The 22,954-nt window shown below is 44.5% G+C and overlaps 1 protein-coding gene across 1 annotated transcript in view; it reads right to left on the bottom strand.

Annotated features, from left to right (window-relative positions):
• Positions 1 to 22,954, bottom strand: part of DOCK2 (dedicator of cytokinesis 2) — a 456,743-nt gene that overhangs the window by 87,813 nt on the left and 345,976 nt on the right. The window contains exons 29-30 of the mRNA XM_040262783.1: positions 22,370 to 22,464; positions 5,645 to 5,723 (exon numbers count right to left, since the gene is read on the bottom strand). Coding sequence (XP_040118717.1) covers positions 5,645 to 5,723; positions 22,370 to 22,464 — 174 coding nt within the window. The remainder of the gene's footprint in view (positions 1 to 5,644; positions 5,724 to 22,369; positions 22,465 to 22,954) is intronic.

Below are 22,954 nucleotides of genomic sequence, written 5' to 3' on the forward strand. Positions count from 1 at the left end.
TGGTGCTAGAGCTAAAGAACCTGACTGCCGATGCAGGAGATATAAGAGACATGGGTCCGATCCCTGGGTTGGGAACCCACTCCAGAATTCCTGCCTGGAGAATCCCATGGACGAAGACCCTGCTGGACTACAGCCCATAGGGTTGCATAGGATAAGACACGACTGAAGTGACTTAGCAAGCATGCAAACTACTACCCAGTTTTGTGATCTCAGTTCAAAAATCACTTCCTGGAGAAGTCTTCCCAGCTCGCTTGGACTAAAGCAGATTGACCCTCATTTCAGTCTGTTCACAGGATTCAGGACATATCTTAAGCTGAAGTATTGGGTTGGCCAAAAAGTTCGTTTGGGTTTATCATGGTACAGAAAAGCCTGAACGAAATTTTGGCTAACCCAATCATTTATTCTGTCTCCTCTACCAGATATAAGCATCATGCAAGCAAGAACTTCATCTCTTTATCTTCTGTTGTACATCCAGTGACTAAGATCATGTCTAACCCAGCATACACTTAGGAAATATTTATTGAACGTATTCATTAATAAGCCTACGCATGTGTCCTTGTTAAATCCTCCCCAGAAACTATGCCATTTGTATTGTGGTTCTCCTCATTTTCAGAGAGCAGGCGATTGAGGCCCAGAGAGGTTGAAGAGCTGGCCCAAGGTTCCACAGTTATAAAACAGTGAAGCTGGCGTTTGAATCCAAGTGTATGTGTCCCCAGAAGGTCTAGTCTCGAGCTACTCTGCTCTTCTGCTGAAACTGCTTTTACTTGTTCTTTCCTGATATCACATTAGCCTTTTTTGCTGGTTGAGGTACATCCACTGGTTTGTCAGATATCTTTACAGCAGAGACATCAAGAATCTTTGATCCTATAAGATTCTTTGTCAGTGGCCTTGAATTATTATTTACCCCAAATTCTTAATTAAAAAAATAAAGGCCCAATACCCAGGGTTGCTAAAATGCAGTCCTTGTACCCTCCCCTGTGGTGGAAAGACTCAGGTGCCATGGCCATTCTGAAGATGCCATTAATTTTGGGAGTGAAAGCTTCCAATTACAGATTCAGGTTGGGTGTGTCAGCTAGAGGTTGTCTGTGGCCCTCAAGCTAAGCAGGCAGGGCCACAGAAGCTGTCACCAAGCACGTGACCACGCTCCTGCCTGGAAGAGGTGTCCTGCCGTGACCTCCCAGTGGGGAGTGCTCTGGGCCTCTGCAGGGCTTCAGTGACTGCTGCACGTGCTCCTTCTCTCATTTTTTGCCATCTCTGGTTACATTGCCCATTATAGAGACCAAGCCTGCCCTCAGTCTTCCACATGGCTGGGGATATGCTGGTAGGTTTTCATTTTACAGGGTCTCCAGTATAGGTTCAAAAATGATCCCAAGATATTTGCTGCCCAGATAGTCCAGAGATGCCTCAAGACTAAGGCTGGAATTAATGAAGGCAGAGCCAATTAGAGCTTCCCAAGTGGAGAGAATGGTCTTAATAGCAAGCAGATACTTGCCTAAGATGGAAAAATTTACCTGGAGCCACAGAGCACATCTGGTCCATTGATATCTGGGCCAGAGTTTTTAACATCTAGAGGCTAACTCCACAGCCAATCACTGTCAAGATCTCTACCCCAAGGCCAGGCAGAGCTAATATGAACCGACAGTGTTTCTGGAACTACATAGAGCTGTCTGTTAGGCACCCTATTTCTGAGAGACAGTACAGAAGAGTGAAAAGACAGGCCTGGGGTTGAATTCCACCAGCCCCACTTAATAGTTAGATGACCTTTAATAGGAAAATCAATCACTTCTGTGAAGTTCAGTTTACTCACCAGGAAAATGGATATTTCCCAACCTAACAGGGTGTGATAAGGGTCAAAATGCCCTACAACAATGCCTAACAAAAGTTAGTCATCTTCTTCAAAAGCTTAGATGCTAGAAGATGGATTTATAGTCTGCTATTGAGACTCCAAGGTCCTTGAGGGCAGAGCAATGTTCTGCTTTGCTTCTGAATTTCTCAAAGTAATAGTCTAGACTAATGAAAACTGCTCTTAAACAAAAATTCTCACTGAATTAAACTGGAAATCTTCTCTTGGTCTTCCTTGACCAGGCAAAGAGATGTGAATGTCAAGGCCCAGTATCTTGAATATGCCTGGGAATGCAAATTTTTTTAGCTCCAAGCAAGAAATGTCATTTTTTTAATTTCCAGGTCTCATCACCTACAGAATAGCACCCACAGAGCTTCCTGCCTTTTTGCCCTTTGAATCATAAAACCACAGTTCCAGAAAAGATACTCAGGATAATCTCATTGTACTTGCCCCTCCTCTGGACAGCAGCTGCCCAGGCCAGCAGCACTTAGTGATGGATGCTGTTCCTGTTGATATTAAATGCATAAGAAGGAAACAAGGAGTGTTCCAGCAGGGTACAGAGAACAAATCCATTCTCACATGAGTGGGGTGAAGGCAGAACAAAGATAAGGTTGAAGAATGGTCCTCTTCTTGAATGCTTCCCAATAAATATATATGGAAGTCTCATTAGGAAAAGAGACTTATTTCACTTTGTAATGTTGGCCACTTTCCAGTTCACAAATCTCATGGGTGTGACAGTCCTAGGCAGTGTTGCAGTGTCCAGAAAGGGGCCTCCCTACGGTCCTGTTTGCAGAGGACTGACACAGGGGTTCCCAGACCTGACATGTCTAGGAGCACCATCGCCATCACCACAGTCACCATCAATTACTGTAACTGTAATGAGTTAATACTTATTAAACAGCCACCACGTTCCTGGCATTGTTCTAGGTATTTCCCATGAATTAGTTCACTCAATCCTCTCAACAACCCAATAAGATAGCTACTATTGGTGCCATCATTTGATGTGGAGGACAGTGAGGCACAGAGAGATTCAGTAATTTGCCTAAAGTCACAGAGCTCTTAAGTGCAAACCTTCCATGTATGAAGCCCCTACTTCTCTGGGCAACTTTTAGGTGCAGATTTATTTTCAGGAAAATTGGATAAACCTAAGAGAATGGCATGAATCTGAGCTTCTCTTGGAAAGTATCCTCTTAAGACCATGGAGGAGAGCCAGAGTCAGGAAACCCAGGCTGGGGCTGCCATTGCCAACGCCCATGGAAAGAGACGAGCAAACCAGCCAGTGGTTTTATGGCATAAACGCTGCCTTGCCGCCGGCCCCTAGGGATGCTGTTCCAAGCTGCCCCTTCAAAAAAGCTATGGCCTTATTAACTTCCCAGATCACATGCTCGTAACTGGAGCCTGCAGGCTTCTGGGCCACATTTGGAAGGGGATCAAACACTTCTCCGGATTCAAACAGCCGAAGTGACGTGTTTCCATGTCAAAGATTTATACCTCTCACCCAGCCCTGCCAAGCAATCAACCCAGTGTGGGGGTGAAGTTCCAACTCTAGCCTGTGGCCACAGTGATCTCCAGGCTCCGGTGCCAGCCACTGCTGTGGGTTCAGGCCACCTCTGCACTGACACGCTGTGTGACTTCAGGCTGTCTGCTCATCGCCTGGGAGTCTCAGTGCCCACATACCCCCAACAGAGAAAATCATAGCCATGGTGACTACCTTGCAGGGCAGTTGGAAGGACTGAGAAAGATAAGGCAGAAAGTGTGAGATCCTGCACGTACAACACTGTCAGAAAATGGCAGCTGTTCCTTTTATCATTATCATTCTAGTTCAGTTGCCTGATTTAAATACAAGGTAGTGGGAGAGAATTGTATTCAAAGATAATGTGGTGGTGGTTTCATTGCTAAGTCGTGTCAGACTCTTGAAACTGAAACTGAAACTGAAGTCACTCAGTCGTGTCGGACTCTTTGGGACCTGTGGACTGTAGCCCACCAAGCTCCTCCATCCATGGGATTCTCCAGGCAAGAATACTGGAGTGGGTTGCCACTTCCTTCTCCAGGGGATCTTCCTGACCCAGGGATCGAACCCAGGTCTCCCACACTGCAGGCAGACGCTTTAACCTCTGCACCACCGGGGAAGCCCGACTCTTGAGACCCCGTGAACTGTAGCGTGCCAGGCTCCTCTGTCCATGGGATTCTCTCAGCAAGAATACTGGAGCGGGATGCCATTTCCTTCTCCAGGGAATCTTCCTGACCCAGGGATCGAACCCAGGTCTCCTGAATTGCAGGCAGATTCTTTACCGACTGAGCTATGAGGATAATATTATTCAAAGATAATATTTACTGAGTATTTATAGGCTGGTGCTGCTAGCGGAGTGGATCTCACAAACCTCAGCCCAGTTGTCACCTCCCCAAGTTGTTGTTGTTCAGTCATTCAGCTGTGTCCAACTTTTTGTGATCCCGTGGGACTGCAGCACGCCTGCAGCACGGCTTCCCTGTCCTTCACTATCTCTTGGAGCCTGCGCAAACTCATGCCCATTGAGTCAGTGATGCCATCCAACCGTCTCATCCTCTGTCGTCCCCTTCTCCTCCTGCCTTCAATCTTTCCCAGCATCAGAGTCTTTTCCAATGAGTTGGCGCTTCACATCAGGTGGCCAAAGTACTGGAGCTTCAGCTTTAGCATCAGTCCTTCTAATGAATATTCAGGGACTATTCTCCTCCCCAGAGAGGTCTACTTGTGCCAGACACAGAGCATAGAGTCTTTGTGGCTTCATACTCCCAAACTGACTCTCTACCAGAGGAAAGACAGAGAATGGGTATGTAGGCAGATGAGAAAGGCAGCGCCCAGCACTGTGAAGATACTAGAGGCTAAGGGGCGATGCTCACTGACCCGGGGGCTGTGGGGACCTTCAGAGAGGACCAGGTAGGGAGACCTCCTGGAGGACGAGTGTTGGATCAGGAATTTCCCAAGCAAGTGCACGTTTCCATTCCAGAAAAACTCCTTCAAAGTAGCAAGGGGAGGCGCTGTGAGCATTTTACAGAAGAGTCCGCTGAGACACGGATGCAGTCCAGGCCTTGTCTGAGGTTGCTCAGTGGGTCAGAGCCCAGACAGGAACTGAACACCCAAGACGAGCTGGCAGAAAAAGCCGTTGCCCCAGTTTGCTGGCTATTCCCTAAGCTTGTGCTTGAAGAGATCCTGGGGATGAGGGGCTTCCCTGGAGGGGGAAATTCCCTTTTAAGGGTCTTCTCTCTCACACCTCAAGCCAGAAATAGCAGCCTAGGCCTGTCCACAAGGCATTGAGGAGCTGGTTCTTCTTGCCGGCCGTGAGCAGATGTGTTGCCCTGTCTGCCCAGGGCCTCTGGAGCTCACAGAGGGCCCAGGTCTTGTCTGCATGCTAAAAGTGATTTCTGGACGTATCAGAAAGTCAGAGTTTCATCTTTCAATATCTAAGAATGGCTGCTGTTCTAGGTACTAGTGAATAAAAAAGTAAAAAAAAAAAAGTGATAAATTTTTAAAAGGTAGCACCCACTCTGACAATGAATGAATGCAAGTCTCTTCTTTAGCACGATATATTACACAGTCACATTTGCATATGCTCCTCAGTTGATGACTGTTTAATCAAGGACTGGGTTCCAAACACTAAGTACTTCCTTCCCTCCCCAAACCCGCAGCACTTTATTCTATGGAGACCTCCCGAGGCACAGGCATAGCTCCCACGTGTTTTGGGATGTGTCTGATGTGCCACCAGCCAGGTCGCTGGAACAGCCCTGCCAGGACAGTCCAAGGCACGCCCAGTGCCTTACACTCACCTGGAACTCAAAGTTCGTGTTTTCCAGGAATTTCTGGTTCATGGTTTCTGCAAACTTGTTGATAGCTCTCAGGAAGACCCTGGAAGAGGGGAGAAGGTCAGCAGGCCATCTGAGCACGCTACCCTAGATGTCCCGCCCCCGTGCTTCAGCCTGAAGGGCCCTCAGCGGGCGCTCCGGAGGTTGAAGGAAGAGGCTGGCCGACCCACATTAGCACCTGCTCACACTGTGGACCCGGGGCCGCGTTTACCTGGCCCTGTCTGGCTTCCTTTAGAAAATGTGTATTGTCTTTTGTTCAAACTGTTACAAGCTTGTGGCAGAAAATTCATGTCATCCAGAAAGATAGGAAGAAAAATTGCCTCCCCCCAAATAAAATAAATAAACAAACAACACACCAGCCATCCTATCATCTAGGGAAAACCATGCTTGACATTTTGATGAACGGAATTTCAAAGGTCTCCCTAGACATATATACACAAACCATATTTTAAAGATAGCATTTTGATAAATGGGGTTAAATGATAAATTCTGTTTCACAGCCTCTTTTACTTGACAATAAACTGTGTGTTCCTTTCATGCCAATGAATTCAGATACATATCATTCCTTTTAATCACTGAAGAACATTCTATCGTATGGCTGCATCACAGTTTCTTTCATCAGTCTTTTACTGACGGACCTTTACGTTGCTTCTCAGCATTGCCTCTTGTAAACAGTGCTTCAGTGACCACTCTCTTATGTATTCCTTGCATCTCCCATATACACCCCTTTTCGGCCCTTCTCTTGGAAGTGGTAATGCTGATCAAATCTTATGCTTATTGAACATTTTTGTACCTGTTGTCAAATTGTGTTTCTTCTTGAATGTCTCGCCATCCATCTCTTCCTCTCCTTCCCCCCTACCAACTGCCCTTGCAGCCTTTAACTCTTGCCCTTTCAACCTCTGGAATGCCTTGCCCTGTGCAAGAGCCCCGATTCTGTCGATCACCCACTTCACTGGCTCCCCAAGGCCCACAGATAAGTCCAAGATCTTTCTTTCGACAGTGAATGTCCTCCGTGACTGTCCCCACCTTCTTTGCTAAGATCATCTCTCATGGTAATCTCTGCTTTAAGTGGTTTTCTGAATGGACAGCTGTGTTCTTTTGTGTAGAATGCCACCTCCTTCTAAATGCTTTAGGACATGGTCGGTTGCATCTTTAAGGACTCCAAAGACAGTCAGTGCAACTGCCTTTCCCAGACTTGATCATCGTCTACGAGAAGTTATTTCTATTTCTACTGTGATTCAATAATGACTGTCTCCGCCACTGTACTTGCCTTGAAATCAGAGAACCACTCCATAATGTCATCTACTCTCCAACCTACATGCCTCTGATTCCCAAATTTGATATCTTCATCCCTGGCCTTTCTCCTGAGCTCCAACTTACATTCCAGCTCTCAGCTCTGTGCTCTCACTTGGATGGCTAATAGGCATTTCAAATATCCATGTCAGAAGCTCAGCTCTTATTACCTGCCTCTTTCTGTCATCTTCCCATCTAAGTTAACAACAACTCCATTCTTCCAGTTGCTCAAGGTGTGGGGAGGACTCAGCATCCTTAACTTCCCTCTCTCTTACATCTACACTTGACCTGTAAGCAAAACCTCTTAGCATCACTTTCAAAAAACATCTAAATTCAGTTACTTCTCATCACCCACTGCCCACTGAAGCAAGCCACCATACTTTCTCTCCTGGATTTTGCAGCTACCTTCCAACTGCTACATACCTCACTGTGGCCAAGTCCCATGGTGCTTGTGTTTGCAAAATCTAAGAGGCAGGGTCCAGACCTTACCTGTATCATAGTCTATAATTTTTGATTAATAGTAGACAGTCAGTAATTTCTCTACTGAGTGGCTGGCCCAGAGGAAATGTCTATTTGGTTACCCATGGGAAGCCAGAAAAAGAAAGTGTTTATTAGGAGGCTATTGCTTTGTGTACTAACTGGGGCTCAGTTCTCCTTGGGAGCTTCTGAGAGACTGTATTGAACATACTGGAACATGAGAAGTATCCTGGGCTGTTTCCCCATTAATGCCAGCCCATCACTGGTTGAAAGTTGCTCCTAGAGACTTTATGTCCCTGGCATTTCTGGTCTACCCTGCAGGTGGGCTGAGCAATCTCCTATAGCCAGAGAAAGCCCAGGGAATGAAGGAAGAAGGAAGCTCTCAGGATGCACAGGAAATGTCCATCTAAGCGGCAGATATATTTCGGGTGGGCCATGAGCGTGGGAAAGGCGCCTATAGCTACATCAGGCAATGCTTCTGTTACATCAGGCGTTGCTTGTAAGGAAGCTGGGCCGGTGTTCCTTAAACACTAAATATTCACTGAACAAAGACGGTAATGCATCCTGGTATCAGGATCACAAGATTTGTACACACACGTACACACACACAAAATTGGATGTGTTTTCTAGCTTTGGTACTTCTCAGCAGTGTGGATTTGGGACATGTTAATATCATGCTTGACGTTTAAGTGTCCTTGCTTGCAAAACAGCAGCAGTGTAACCCCTTTCACAGGGTTTCTCCAGGGCATAAAGGCAAATGTATGGTCAGTGCTGAGCAGAGCGCCTGCCACAGGGTGACAGAAGCAATATGGTAGCTGTGGCCGCCCAGACCCTCTGGATTACTTCATTCTTCTACTGGCAGGGACCCCTGACAGCAGAACGGACAGTCAAGGGACAAGCTGCAGCCAGCAGGACTGTGTAAAGACAGGAAATAAAAATCCCGCAGAATCCTTCACCCCATCAGGCTGTCAAAAGTGAGATCTCTTCAGTTTTGTTATTCTGTCATTTGCTAGTATGCCTTTGCAAAAACACTTATGTTTTCTCCTTAAAGATTAGTATCTGATTCCCCAGATGGAAAGGCATTGAGTGGCTGTCATATTATGTATAAACATCTTAGACTGTCTAATATGATACCAAAATGAGGGGTTTTACACATTTGCAGCAGCAATAAAACTATCAGTAGTTTCAGTAACAGTTATTATTTTGATTGTCAACCTAAATCTGTCTCTGCCTCGCAAAGGCCAGTCCAATAACCAGGAATTAATTAGCCCCCTGTGCAGATGGTAGGGACCAGTGTCAGATAGGGGCTGAAAGACAGTAAACCAAGGCTCCTCCCTCTCTCTGGATTCTTCTGCAGCCATCCTGTGGAAATCAGAATATCACTTGACTTTGATTTCCCATATATGGGTTTGGAAACGCATGTCTTTTATATTTTCTAAAAAAAAAAAAAAATTGTGCTTAAAGCCTAAGCATTAATTTGTTGAAGTGGGTTGTAATGAAAACACACTCAACTCTTTCTGTTACTTTAAAAAATGAACTTGAATTGTTGCAAACAAAAAATTCATAATCAAATATCAACCTAATATTTCCTGTATTTCCTCTGAGATGCTTAGCAGGCTCTAAAAAAGTTAATAATAATCACAGTCACAGGTACCAACAAGCATCAGGCTCTGCACTAAGTACTCGTCATGGATTACTTTCTGTGTGTGTTTTTTTTTTTTTCATTTTTAATTCTCACATTAGCTCTCTGCATTAGATAATCATTTTCATTTTAGAGACGTGAATTTAATCAACTTTCCCAAGAAGCCAGCTAATACATGTAAAAGTAGGATTTAAACAAATGTACGGTAAAGGCTAATACAGTTTTGCCAAGAGAATGCACTGGTCATAGCAAACACCTTCTTCCAACAACACAAGAAAAGACTCTACACATGGACATCACCAGATGGTCAACACCAAAATCAGATTGATTATATTCTTTGCAGCCAAAGATGGAGAAGCTCTATACAGTCAGCAAAAACAAGACCAGGAGCTGACTGTGGCTCAGATCATGAACTCTTTATTGCCAAATTCAGACTCAAATTGAAGAAAGTAGGGAAAACCACTAGACCATTCAGGTATGGCCTAAATCAAATTCCTTTTGATTTATACAGTGGAAGTAAGAAATAGATTCAAGGGATTAGATCTGATAGACAGAATGCCTGATGAACTTATGGACAGAGGTTCGTGACATTGTACAGGAGACAGGGATCAAGACCATCCTCAAGAAAAGAAATGCAAAAAAGCCAAATGGCTGTCTGAGGAGACCTTACAAATAGCTGTGAAAAGAACAGAAGTGAAAGCAAAGGAGAAAAGGAAAGATATAAACATCTGAATGAAGAGTTCCAAAGAATAGCGAGGAGAGATAAAAAGTCTTCCTCAATGATCAGTGCAAAGAAATAGAAGGAAACAATAGAATGAGAAAGACTAGAGATCTCTTTAAGAAAATTAGAGATACCAAAGGAACATTTCATGCAAAGATGGGCACAATAAAGGACAGAAATGGTAAGGACCTAACAGAAGCAGAAGATATTAAGAAGAGGTGGCAAGAATACACAGAAGAACTGTACAAAAAAGATCTTCATAACCCAGATAATCACGATGGTGTGATCACTTACCTAGAGTCAGACATCCTGGAATATAAAGTCAAGTGGGCCTTAGGAAGCATCACTATGAACAAAACTAGTGGAGGCGATGGAATTCCAGCTGAGCTATTTCAAATCCTAAAGGATGATGCTGTGAAAGTGCTGCACTCAATATGATGGCAAATTTGGAAAACTCAGCAGTGGCCACAGGACTGGAAAAGGTCAGTTTTCATTCCAATCCCAAAGAAAGGCAATGCCAAAGAATGCTCAAACTACCGCACAATTGCACTCATCTCACACACTAATAAAATAATGCTCAAAATTCTCCAAGCCAGGCTTCAACAGCATGTGAATCGTGACCTTCCAGATGTTCAAGATGGATTTAGAAAAGGCAGAGGAACAGAGATCAAATTGCCAACATCTGCTGGATTATTGAAAAAGCAAAAGAGTTCTAGAAAAACATCTATCTCTTTTATTGACTATGCCAAAGCCTTTGACTGTGTGGATCACCACAAACTGTGGAAAGTTCTTAAAGAGATGGGAATACCAGACCTTCCTCTTGAGAAATCTGTATGCAGGTCAGGAAGCAACTGTTAGAACTGGACGTGGAACAACAGACTGGTTCCAAATAGGGAAAGGAGTGTGTCCAGGCTGTATATTGGCACCCTGGTTATTTAACTTATATGCAGAGCACATCATGAGAAACACTGGGCTGGAAGAAACACAAGCTGGAATCAAGATTGTCAGGAGAAATATCAATAACCTCAGATATGCAGATGACACCACCCTTATGGCAGAAAGAGAAGAATTAAAGAGCCTCTTGATGAAAGTAAAAGAGGAGAGTGAAAAAGCTGGCTTACAGCTCAACATTCAGAAAACTGAGATCATGGCATCTGGTCCCATTACTTCACGGCAAATAGATGGGGAAACAGTGGAAACAGTGAGAGACTTTATTTTTGGGGGCTCCAAAATCACTGCAGATGGTGACTGCAGCCATGAAATTAAGATGCTTATTCCTTGGAAGAAAAGCTACAACCAACCTAGACAGCAGAGGTCCATCTGCTCTTGCCAACAAAGGTCCATCTAGCCAAGGCTATGGTTTTTACAGTATGGATGTGAGAGTTGGACTATAAAGAAAGCTGAGTGCCAAAGAATTGATGCTTTTGAACTGTGATATTGGAGAAGACTCTTGAGAGTCCCTTGGACTGCAAGGAGATCCAACCAGTCCATCTTATAAGAGATCAGTCCTAAATATTCATTGGAAGGACTGATGTTGAAGCTGAAACTCCAATATGTTGGCCACTTGATGGGAAGAACTGACTCATTTGAAAAGACTCTGATGCTGGGAAAAATTGAAGGCGGGAGGAGAAGGGGATGACAGAGGATGAGATGGTTGGAGGGCATCACCGACTCAATGGACATGAGTTTGGGTAAACTCTAGGAGCTGGTGATGGACTGAGAGGCCTGGCGTGCTGCAGTCCATGGGGTCACAAAGAGATGAACACGACTGAGCGACTGAACTGAACTGAAGCTGCCTTCAGAACCTCAGTATTTAACCACCCTGCTATTTGGTCCACCAAGAAATATCTGTAATTCTGTTCAATCCAAGCTGTGAGCTCACCTCATTCATAATGACAATGATGGGGGAATTATAGTTTTCATGTGTATACCCTGTGCCAAGTGCTCTACAGACATTGTTTCATTTAATCCTGCAAACTGAAGTAGGTGTCATGGTGGCACCCATTTAACAGAAGAGGAAACTCAGCCCTGGAAATATCAAAACTTTCCCTACATTCACATAGCCAGTAAGCACTAGAGTCCACCCAATCTCGGCTTGCCTTTCTTCAAAGTATCTGCAGTTAGCCATAGAGATATTCTGGCTCCCTTGAAGGCCAGCCTGCATGGCCTCTCAGCACTGGGCATGCCCCTCCTCGCGCCCACAAGGGAGCCTTTTCCCATTTATTCCCCATCATCCTGCTGCTCTGCCCACAGCTGAATGGGCCCAGGACCAACACTTGACTCAGGCAAGTCCTCCACAGGCTGGGTAGAAGCCCATGGGTGATCTAGTGAGGGCACCCTAGCCTGGAGAGTAGTCGATCAAATCCTTTTAGGCATCTCAAAAGCAGAGCAGACAGGGAGAATGCAACAGACCCTGGCCTGAGTAGAAGCCATGAACAGACGACTCTGTGAGGCAGCAGAAGCCAAATATAAGATAAGTCAGTGGCTGCGGGCAGGAAGAAGCCAGCAGAAAGTGCGCCGAACTCCAGGCTGGTATGCTGAAAACTGCTCCACACGAAGCCTCTCTGTAGCTGCTGGCCCAGGTTCCCAGCTTCCTACCTCCCTCCATGTATCAGAACAAATCCTCAATCCTGGAGACAACCACGAGTCCCTGTGGGTCTCATGTCCTAAGTAAACCCATGCACCGCACGCATCAGTCCTTGGACGGGACGCAGCAATGGAAGGCGCACCAGACGCCTGCAGGAGCTGAGCAAGCCTGCCTGGGGGCACATTCCCACTCTCCTGCTCTTCCAGGCTGTGGTCTCGAGCAGGTTGCTTCCCCTCTGTGTGATGACCCGCATGTGAAGATGGAATGAGGTGCAGTGCATGAAGCTGGGGGCCCAGGGCCTCAGGGCCTCAGGGTCCTTAGTAAGCGCCAGTTGTATTGTTGGCATTATCCTGAGCTGCCCAGCCACCCTGCAGCTCGGAGGCAGGAGGACCTGGGGAGGAGAACACTCCAATGTGACAATCAGCCCACGCACGCTAGTTGTACGATGTGAATAAAGGAGGCAACTGGAGGTGGACATGCCCTTTCCAGTGAGAAAGCCCACGGCTGAGAGGGCCTCCCTGACTCCCATTCCCCTTGGTGCCATGGTTCACGGGATGGAATTGATCCTACTGGTCAAAATGTGGAGATGGAGATAAAAGAGCTGGCCAGGAAAAGGGAGTCCTTCTTCTCCTAGTAGCCGTGAGAAAGCCCTTTTCCCCGAGCCTTTATGTGGTTTCCCGCACAACACACAAGTTCTTCGCAATATTGTACATGAACAAAATGTGCCCAGGAACCTCTTTTCCCCTCCTCCATCTACACTTCGATCTAGGAATTAAACATTTAGGGTGGGGGTGAGGGGTGGTGGTTGGGGATTTAGACACAACCCTAAAGCTTCTCTAAATGGACTGAATCAACACAAATATATTGAAGATATATGAATGTCCTGGGCATCATAGAACTGAGAAGTCAGAGGATCCCAGCTCATGGTCAGGGCGTGGCCCACTCCAAGTCCCCCTCTATGAATTCTGGATTCTAGTTAGGGGTGCGGCAGTCTCCAGGACTGGAACCCGGTGGCCCAGGTGAGTGTCAGGATGAGATGTGCTGTGCTGGCTAAAAAAAACCCATGGAGCAGCCTCCTTCTGGGTGACAGGTTTTGGAGTGGGTAGGATCTACAAAAAGGAAGTAGGTGGCAAAAATTAATGATGGTGGGAGAAAGGGGGAGTGGGTGTCAGTGATTGTTAGCAAACTGACAGGCGTGACCCTGCACACCCCAAGAACTTCTCCGTTCAGCTTTTTAGGGCCAGCTACTATGAAGAGTTGACTCATTGGAAAAGACTCTGATGCTGGGAGGGATTGGGGGCAGGAGGAGAAGGGGACGACCAAGGATGAGATGGCTGGATGGCATCACGGACTCAATGGACATGAGTCTGAGTGAACTCCAGGAGATGGTGATGAACAGGGAGGCCTGGCGTGCTGCGATTCATGGGGTCGCAAAGAGTTGGACACGACTGAGCGACTGAACTGAACTGAAGTGAACTATGACCCTACTGTGTGCCTCGTGTGTGCCAGAGATGATATGAGATCTCAAAATATGTCACCGGTAACATAGATGAGATCCAGTACAGGTGTGTCTCTTTTGTGAAATACTGTGGATATTCCCAGATCATAGGGATGTGAGAGCTAAAATAATAGCTAACATTTGTGAAATGCTTATTGTATGCCAAACACTATTCTAACTACTTTATACATGTTATTTCATTTTGATCCTCACAAAAATCCTTTGTGTAGGTCTTAATATTATCCCATTTTACACTGAGAAACACAGAGTCCAGAGCGATTAAGTAACTTTACCTGAGGTGATGGAACTATTAAATGGTGGAGGCAGGATTTGAACCCGGGCAGTTGTAAATCCTGACTTCTCTGGGCCATCCCTGTGCTCTGAGCTCACTATAGTGGCTGCAGCATTTGGTCATACTTCCATGGGCGTACTTACTGTCTCACCAACAAGACAGTAAGCACCCTGCCTTCTGGCACCATGGCATGGATGGACCTGTCCACCTGCTAGACTCTGACACCCAGGACACTCAGTATGTTTGTGTTGATGGACTCCATTTAGAGAAGCTTCAAGGATCTGTCTGAATCCCCAACCACCACCCCTCACCCCCACCCCAAATGTTGGATTTCCAGATCAAAGTGCAGATAGAGGAGGGGGAAAGGGGTTCCTAGGCATATTTTGTTCATTTACAATGTTGCAAAGAACTTGATCATTTAAAAATTAACCATGCCACATACATCAGATCTTACTGAATGTTGCACTGTACTAAAAAGAAAAATGCCCTCACAGGAGGTATTTCTTGCAGCAGACATGTCACTCTGTCTGCATACACAAGCAGTACACAGTGGAGGAGATATTTAGATCTGGAAAACTCCATTCCCTCCTCCAACAAGCAGATAAATCATAAATGACTAATACATACATACATAATAAGCAACAACAGGGAAATTAGAAAAGCAGAAAATCATAAAAAATATATAAGTAATAGGGAAGAAAGAAAGGAAGTGGCTTCCCTGGTGGCTCAGATGGTAGAGAATCTTCCTGCAATGAAGGAGACCTGGGTTTGGTCCCTGGGTTGGGAAGATCCCCTGGAGAAGGAAATGGCAACCCTCTCCAGTATTCTTGCCTGGTGAATTCCATGGACAGAAGAGCCCGGTGGGCTACAGTCCACGGGGTGGCAAAGAGTCGGACACAACTGAGCGACTGACACTTTCATTTTCAATAGGGAAGAAAGGAAGGAAGCAAAGGAGAAAGGAAGGGAGGAAGGGGAGGAGGGGGAGAAGAAAGGAAGGAAGAAGGAAGGAAAAGAAGATATTGTAACATACAGGGCAACCAACATATGAACTGTACTTTGGCCATATGAATGGATAGAGCTTAGGCTGCATATTTTCAGAGAAGAAAAAATTACATTCTGGGAAATACTGATCTGGGTTACACCATGGTGTATGTTTCATTTGTCCAATTTATGTTGAAATCTTCCACTAACTAGCCACATGACCTTGGGCAAGTCACCTCTTTGGGCCTCTTTAAGTTATCTGAGCCAATAAATACGCAGTTTGTACATCCTTACAATGCACTTCATAACACAAGCCTATTTCACAGGATAAAGCAGTAGAGACTAAGAACATGGACTCTTAAATGAGACATTAATATTAAAATAAGAAATTAATATTAAAAATACTTTAAAAACTCATGTATTGGGAAATTAAATGTCCACTTGTAAATGATTGCTGTATTTAAGAAGCCACAACAAGGAAAATTAGAAAATATTTGTAATACAATAAAAATGAAAAGAGAATTTACCAGAATTTGTTGCAAGCACCTGAAGCTGCTCAATGCAGTTAAATACAATATGGTGTTTTGAATAAGGTGTAAAAATAAATAATGGACACTAACATAAAATTTTGTGAAATTTGAACTAAATCTGTACCTTAGCTAATAGTACTGTATCACATGTTAATTTCCTTTTTTTTTTTTTAAAAAAACAACAACAGTATTTCAGGTCTACTAAATCTTTCTACTTATCTCTATATTCATTCTATTCAGTTTTGAGAGTTTGATATTAAAACTCCAACTAAAAGTCTCAATTTATCTACTTAAAAATAATTGTAATATGTAATAGAACTAAATGTAAGTTTGTTCTGTATTTTCCAAGTCTCTTGTAGATGTGATATCGTATTTGCATAATTTACAAAAATACAATAAAGAAGTAGGCAAAGGGAAAAAAAACCACAGACTCATTGCCTGGTTTTGCTGGTTTTTGCTAGTAACACAACACTAAGTACTACCATGCTAGCAACATGTATGCTGTGTTTCAGTTTCCTCAGGTATAAAATGTGGGTTACAACATTTTATCATATCATAAAGTTGTTGCAACGATTAAATGAGTTAATACATCTAAAGTATTTACAATGGGAGCGTGATACATCTAGGTATACAGTCTAGGTGTGTGATACATGTTAGCTATTATAACACCAAACAAAATGCAAAAACTGAAAAAATTTCAAGTGCTCCATAAATGGAAGGGATCACCATAGTTAGAAGATGAAGGAAATCTACAAGCTGAGCTATGTGCCTGCAAGAGAAAAACAGTCCTCTTTCCTGGTTGACACCAGGCATGTGGTTCTCCAGTCCAAGGCTACATTTTCGATCTGCACCTGGGGATGGCAATGCTCCCACTGCCTGAATTCTTCCCGGGTACCAGCAGTGGTCTGAGGAGTAACTAGTCTATCCTCACACACACACACACACACAGACACACACACCATGAAATGGATATTATAATTATCCCCATTTTGCAGATCAGAAAACTGAGATGCCAAGAGGTTAAATGACTTCCCAGGAAAGTTAAGCTGGCAGAACTAAGTCTGAAACCCAGGCTGTATTTCTGAATTCAACTTATTTTTTTATTTATTTTATTGGAATATAATTGCTTTATCACTTTGCCAACAAAGGTCCATCTCATCAAGGCTATGGTTTTTCCAGTGGTCATGTATGGATGTGTTGGACTATAAAGAAAGCTGAGCACCGAAGAATTGATGCTTTTGAACTGTTGGAGAAGACTCTTGAGAGTCCCTTGGACTGCAAGGAGATCCAACCAGTCCATCCTAAAGGAGATCAGTCCTGGGTGTTCATTGGAAGGACTGATGTTGAAGGTGAAACTCCAATACTTTGGCCACCTGATGCGAAGAGCTGACTCATCTGAAAAGACCCTGATGCTGGGAAAGATTGAAGGCAGGAGGAGATGGGGACGACAGAGGATGAGATGGCTGGATGGCATCACCGACTCAATGGAGATGAGTTTGAGTAGGCTCCGGGAGTTGGTGATGGACAGGGAGTCCTGGTGTGCTGTGGTCTATGGGGTCATGAAGAGTCGGACACGACTGAGCAACTGAAGTGAACTGATAATTGCTTTATAATGTTCTGCTGTGCAATGAAGTAAATCAGATATATACAGACATATATCCTCTCCCTCTTTGCCCTCCCTCCCTTCCCTCCCCCCATGATACCCCTCTAGCTCGTCACATAGCACTGAGCTGAGTTTCCTGGGCTTTATAGCAGGTTAGCACTAGCTGTTTTACATGTCATAGTGTATATGGGCCAAACCTAATCTCAAATATAGGAATTTCCTTCAGAGATGCAATTGTTTCTATTTAGTAGACGACTCCAGTTTCTTAGGTTCCCTTGCCTGCCTTTCTGCTCAGTTGCCTAGTCCAGGATATTTGCACCTGCTCTGCTTGGCTTGGCATGCTCTGGTTGGCCTGGCACACTCTTCTCCCAACTCCCACCCCAACACTTGCTTTTCATCTCTCAGAGCACAGATCTAGATCACATCTTATAGTTCACTTAATAAAGTACCTCTCTTATATAACCCTGCCATAATTTTACATTATTTATGAGATTACTTGATTAGTCTATCTCTTCAACTGGATCACCAAAAAAAAAAAAAAAAAAAAAACGGTGACAAGCACCCTGAATGGTGTTGGCTACAAGTATATGTGTGTGCTCAGTTGTATCTGATTCTTTGGAACGCTATGGGGTGTAGCCCACCAGATTCCTCTCTCCACGGGATTCTCTAGGCAAGAAGTCTGGAGTGGGTTGCCATTTCCTTCTCCAGGCGATCTTCCCAGCCCAGGAAATGAACCTGAGTCTCTTCCATCTCCTGCACTGGCAGGCAGGATCTTTACCACTGCACCACCTGGGAAACCCTAGGTCCCTTAGAAAACTATATTCTAATTTTGCAGGTTTAAAGAAGCAAGGACTATTGTATTGCCTCTAGGGTCCTGTCTCCCCTCAAAAGACTAAAGTCTGTGGCTAGCTGGGATTTCAGATAGGAACGTTCCTTCAAAGCACTTCTGTGTGCTTCCTCTGGGATGACTGTTGGCAGCTCAGGAGGGGAGGCTGGCCTGATGGGGGAGGCCCCGCCTCTCTGGGCGTCCATCCTCCTGACTCTGTATCAGCTGCGGATGTCTGCGCATTTGTTTGTCTGGTCATCAGCCATTTCTGGTAGTAACTCTCAGATTTTCCTTTGAAGAATTACTCTCCCAGCCTCCTTTGCTCCCAGACTTTGTAGTTTGTATAAAACTAGCCACAGCCTCCCCACTTCCAAAGGTGGGTCATATGAACCAAGCCTGATGAAACAGCATATTTCATTTCACTGGCCACGGAGTTTTCTGGATTGGGATGTAGCTTGCACCAGATCTTTGAAAATTATTCTGGGAATTTTGCTGTACCTCTTGAAGGAAAAGCTTCTTTTTTCTACTGGGGCTGCTAATTCAACAAGACATATTTCTGGAATTTCTGCAGTCAGGTTTCTACTGCAAAGAGAGCATCTGCCTTAGAATGAAGCCAATAGAGAAAAGAGCAGAGATAGAGATAGAGATCCCTTGCAACACTGTTTGAGCACCTAGATATGCCCGCAGCCATAACCCTGGGCTCTTTAAATTGCCCGAGCCCATAAATTCTCTTTCTGTTTGGCAACTTTGAATTGTATTTCTTTAAAAAAAAAATCCTAATCAATAAGTACCCATTGTGACCAAACGGGAAACGTACTGGTGAGGGATAAATCAGGAGTCTGGGATACACACATACACGCACAACCACATATAAGATAAATAGTCAACAAGGACCTACTGTGTAGCACAGGGACCTCTACTCAATGTTTTGTGATAACGTACATGAGAAAAGAATCTAAAACAAAATTAATATATGTACATGTGCAACTGAATCACTTTGCTGTTCACCTGAAACTCACACAGCACTATGAATCACCTCCAACACAATTAAAATATCTATTAAAAACTTTAAAAAATGAATACCCATTGGATATACAGAGCTTATTACAAAGTATCAAAGACAGTTTATTATATACATGTTTAGGAATGTCAGGTTCCGTGCCAAGAGTTAGAAATACAGAGATTAGCCGGACCTAGTCCTTGCCTTCAAGGAGCCATTCTCTGGTGGCAAGAACAGTTGCAACAAGAGACAGTGACAGTTCAGGGGGGTAAGTAGTATAATGTGGGGGTGTGTGCAAACCAAGAGGCGGGAACGTGCTCTCCTACCATAAAGGCATCCCAGAAGGCCCCATAAATGAGAAATTACATGGGAAAGAGTTTTTAAGATGCTTTTGTGTTGAGTTCTGTCTAAAAGGGGGGGAGAGTCCTAGTTTATGCGAAGTCATAGGAAGTATGAAACAGTATGTTACATGAACAGTTGAGTGTCTCTGAGATGTAGGGTGAGTCGACGATGACTCACCTGGATGCTTCATGAAATTTGGCAAAACCCCAAGACCTTCCTGACCAACTGGCAAAGAGTGAAGGGATCCGAATGCAGTTTGGGAGCCGGCTTCTTCCAAACACAGATGAGTAGATGGACACTGATGTGAGGTACCACCAGCTGCATCATTTGTTGAGCTCAGCGCACAGTGAAAATGCAACTCTCCTAGTCCAAAAGTATTAAGAATCCAAGATGGTGACAGCAGGGCCCTTCGGAGTGCAGAGTCCTCTGCAGCTACACAGGTTGTATGCTCAGCAAGCTAATCCTGACACAGGGCTAGGGAGAGACCTGCCTCTCACCTGTAATGTGGCTGGGCCTAATTCCCACCAATGCCTTCAGCATTGTAAAAGCCACACTCCCACCTGAGTGATGTGAACAGGGAGAATCAGTGCAACATAAGCCCAGGCTAAGAATTCTGACATTTTTGTTGCTGGGCTGATTTTCCTCTTCCCAGCACAAACACCAATGCAGAAACATTTATCTCTTTCTGCCTTGACAAACCTCTCCTCCCCTTCACCAGCCCCTAAAGCTGGCCCTAAGAGCAAGTGTGCCTGCAAAGTCACTTTGCTAGGCACACAGGCATCCGGATAACAGAAGAGCAGCTTTGCAGAGGTCAGAATAGTAAGGGGTAGAAGCCATCTGGGACCAGAGTAAAGTCCTGGGCAAACATGAGATAGAAATTTCAAGACTACAAATTTCAAATTTGTTTCTAGTGACAAAATTATTAATGTTTACATTCTTTTCTCATTGCTTCCCACTGAAGAGATTTCTGCCTTTGCTTCTTTAACATCTCCTCTTCTTCCATCCTCTCAGGACATTTCTGTCTTTGCCAGCCAATTCTTGGCCCCTGGGATACAGAGCAAGAGCAATAGGTAGAGAGAGACAAAACTTCTTGCCAGTGTAGAGTGAAGAGTCCCCACGGGAATCATGCGTGCATGCTCAGGCGCTCAGTCATGCCCGATTCTTGGCAGCCACATGGACTGCAGCCCACCAGGCTCCTCTGTCCATGAGATCTCCCAGGCAGGAACACTGCAGTGGGCTGCCATTTCCTATTCCAGGGGGTCTTCCCGACCCAGGGATTAAACCCACATCTCCTGCGTCTCATGCACTGGCAGGCAGATTCTTTACCACTGAGCCACCCGGGAAGCCTCTCCATGGGAGGCACCTCAAACAAATATAAGAGGCCAAAGGAAAGGGAGAGCAAAAGGAAGGAGAGACACCTAGAGGACCCAGTTTCAAAAGAGTCTGTGGACAGGAACTGAGAATAAGGTTGTGAGAGAGGCTTGGGTAAACCATGAGACAGAGATACAGAATGGAAAAAGGGAATATTAGATGATATTGCTGAGTGCTATGACTTGAACTTCATTTTGATGAAATAACATTATTTGAGAGAAAGCATTAAAAATGGAAATTGCTCACAGTTACTCTTGTCTCTTGGGCTGGACTATGTGGGATCTGAGTTAATCTTGGGTTACACTTGTATTCTACGAGATATTAATAAGTACTATATACACATCAGTTCAGTTCAGTTCAGTCGCTCAGTTGCGTCCGGCTCTTTGCAACCCCATGAATCGCAGCACACCAGGCCTCCCTGTCCATCACCAACTCCCGGAGTTCACTCAGACTCACGTCCATCGAGTCCGTGATGCCATCCAGCCATCTCATTCTCTGTCGTCCCCTTCTCCTCCTGCCCCCAATCCCTCCCAGCATCAGAGTCTTTTCCAATGAGTCAACTCTTTGCATGAGGTGGCCAAAGTACTGGTTTCAGCTTTAGCATCATTCCTTCCAAAGAACACCCAGGGCTGATCTCCTTTAGGATGGACTGGTTGGATCTCCTTGCAGTCCAAGGGACTCTCAAGAGTCTTCTCCAACACCACAGTTCAAAAGCATCAATTCTTCGGTGCTCAGCTTTCTTCACAGTCCAACTCTCACATCCATACACGACCACTGGAAAAACCATAGTCTTGACTAGATGGACCTTTGTTGGCAATGTAATGTCTCTGCTTTTTAATATGCTATCTAGGTTCGTCATAACTTTCCTTCCAAGGAGTAAGTGTCTTTTAATTTCATGGCTGCAGTTACCATCTGCAGTGATTTTGGAGCCCCCCAAAATAAAGTCTGTCACTGTTTCCACTGTTTCCCCATCTATTTCCCATAGGGAGACATAAATACATGCACACTGAATGATTCAATGGGCAGGTAAATCTGTGAAATGCTATATCCCATATCTTCCTCTTAGAAAATCCCATAGCATCCCCTTAGCATCTTCCTCTTAGAGAATGCATTAGCATAAAGGCTCTGAGAAGTCCTGTACCAAAGAAAACTAATCAACTCTGCTTAATCCAATGCTTCCTAAACTTATTCTACCATGTGTCCCAGAATATATTTTGAATAAATTTAATATAGTACGATTTTAATAAGGCTGGTCTTAAGCTCTCCTGTTTCAAGGTTTAGAGAAGGTGTTGTAGACAAAGTATATTTTAACTAGTATTGGAAGGATGGGGAAGGTAGGGAGTAGCCAGTTCAGTATATAGAAAGGAATGAAGAATAATGAATAAATAGCTCAAAACTGGTGAGCAGTCCCCTGGGGTTTCAATGCAGAAAGAAAGGATCTGTTGCAAAGAAATTCTCCCCACCTCCTGCCCCTCCCAGTGCGATGTCACGTGGGTGCTGAGGGCCCCAGAGGCGGGGCCGCTCACCTGTTCTGGACCATGCTCATGGCCACCCAGTCTGCAGGGTACACGTTCTTCCCAATGAGGTCCTTGAACATGATGAACGTCTCCATCAGGAAGTCCTACAACAGCAAAGCAAAACACACCTGTCATCTTGCTTTATAGGAAATGACTGGAAGGACCTAGATCTTGTGAGTTGTTCAAACTTTTTCTTTTTTCTTTTCTGGAGGTGCAGAAATGGAAAGGGCATAGCCTTTCATTATGTAAACCCAATGAAACCAATAGAGGTGGATTTTCAAATGAAATCTTACAATTGATTAGCAGGAGACTGTCTCACAGATATAAGTGGAACATGAATATGGAATGTGAAAACCCTCTCAAAATAAAGCACTGTTAATTCTGTGTTTGGGAGTAAAGGAGTAAATGTATTCATTGATATGGCAATTTTATAATCATCTTGCCAAATATGTATTTGAGGAGGAATTAATCCACACTTATAGATGCATCTCAGGTCATTGAGCAAACAAACTACTATTAAAATGAAACATCTAATTGCTGTACTGTAAACACAGCTAATTCATATGTCACAGGCACACGCATGAGCAGGCTAGA

Source organism: Oryx dammah, unplaced genomic scaffold (assembly GCF_014754425.2).
Source record: "Oryx dammah isolate SB20612 unplaced genomic scaffold, SCBI_Odam_1.1 HiC_scaffold_20, whole genome shotgun sequence".
Taxonomy (NCBI): domain Eukaryota; kingdom Metazoa; phylum Chordata; class Mammalia; order Artiodactyla; family Bovidae; genus Oryx; species Oryx dammah.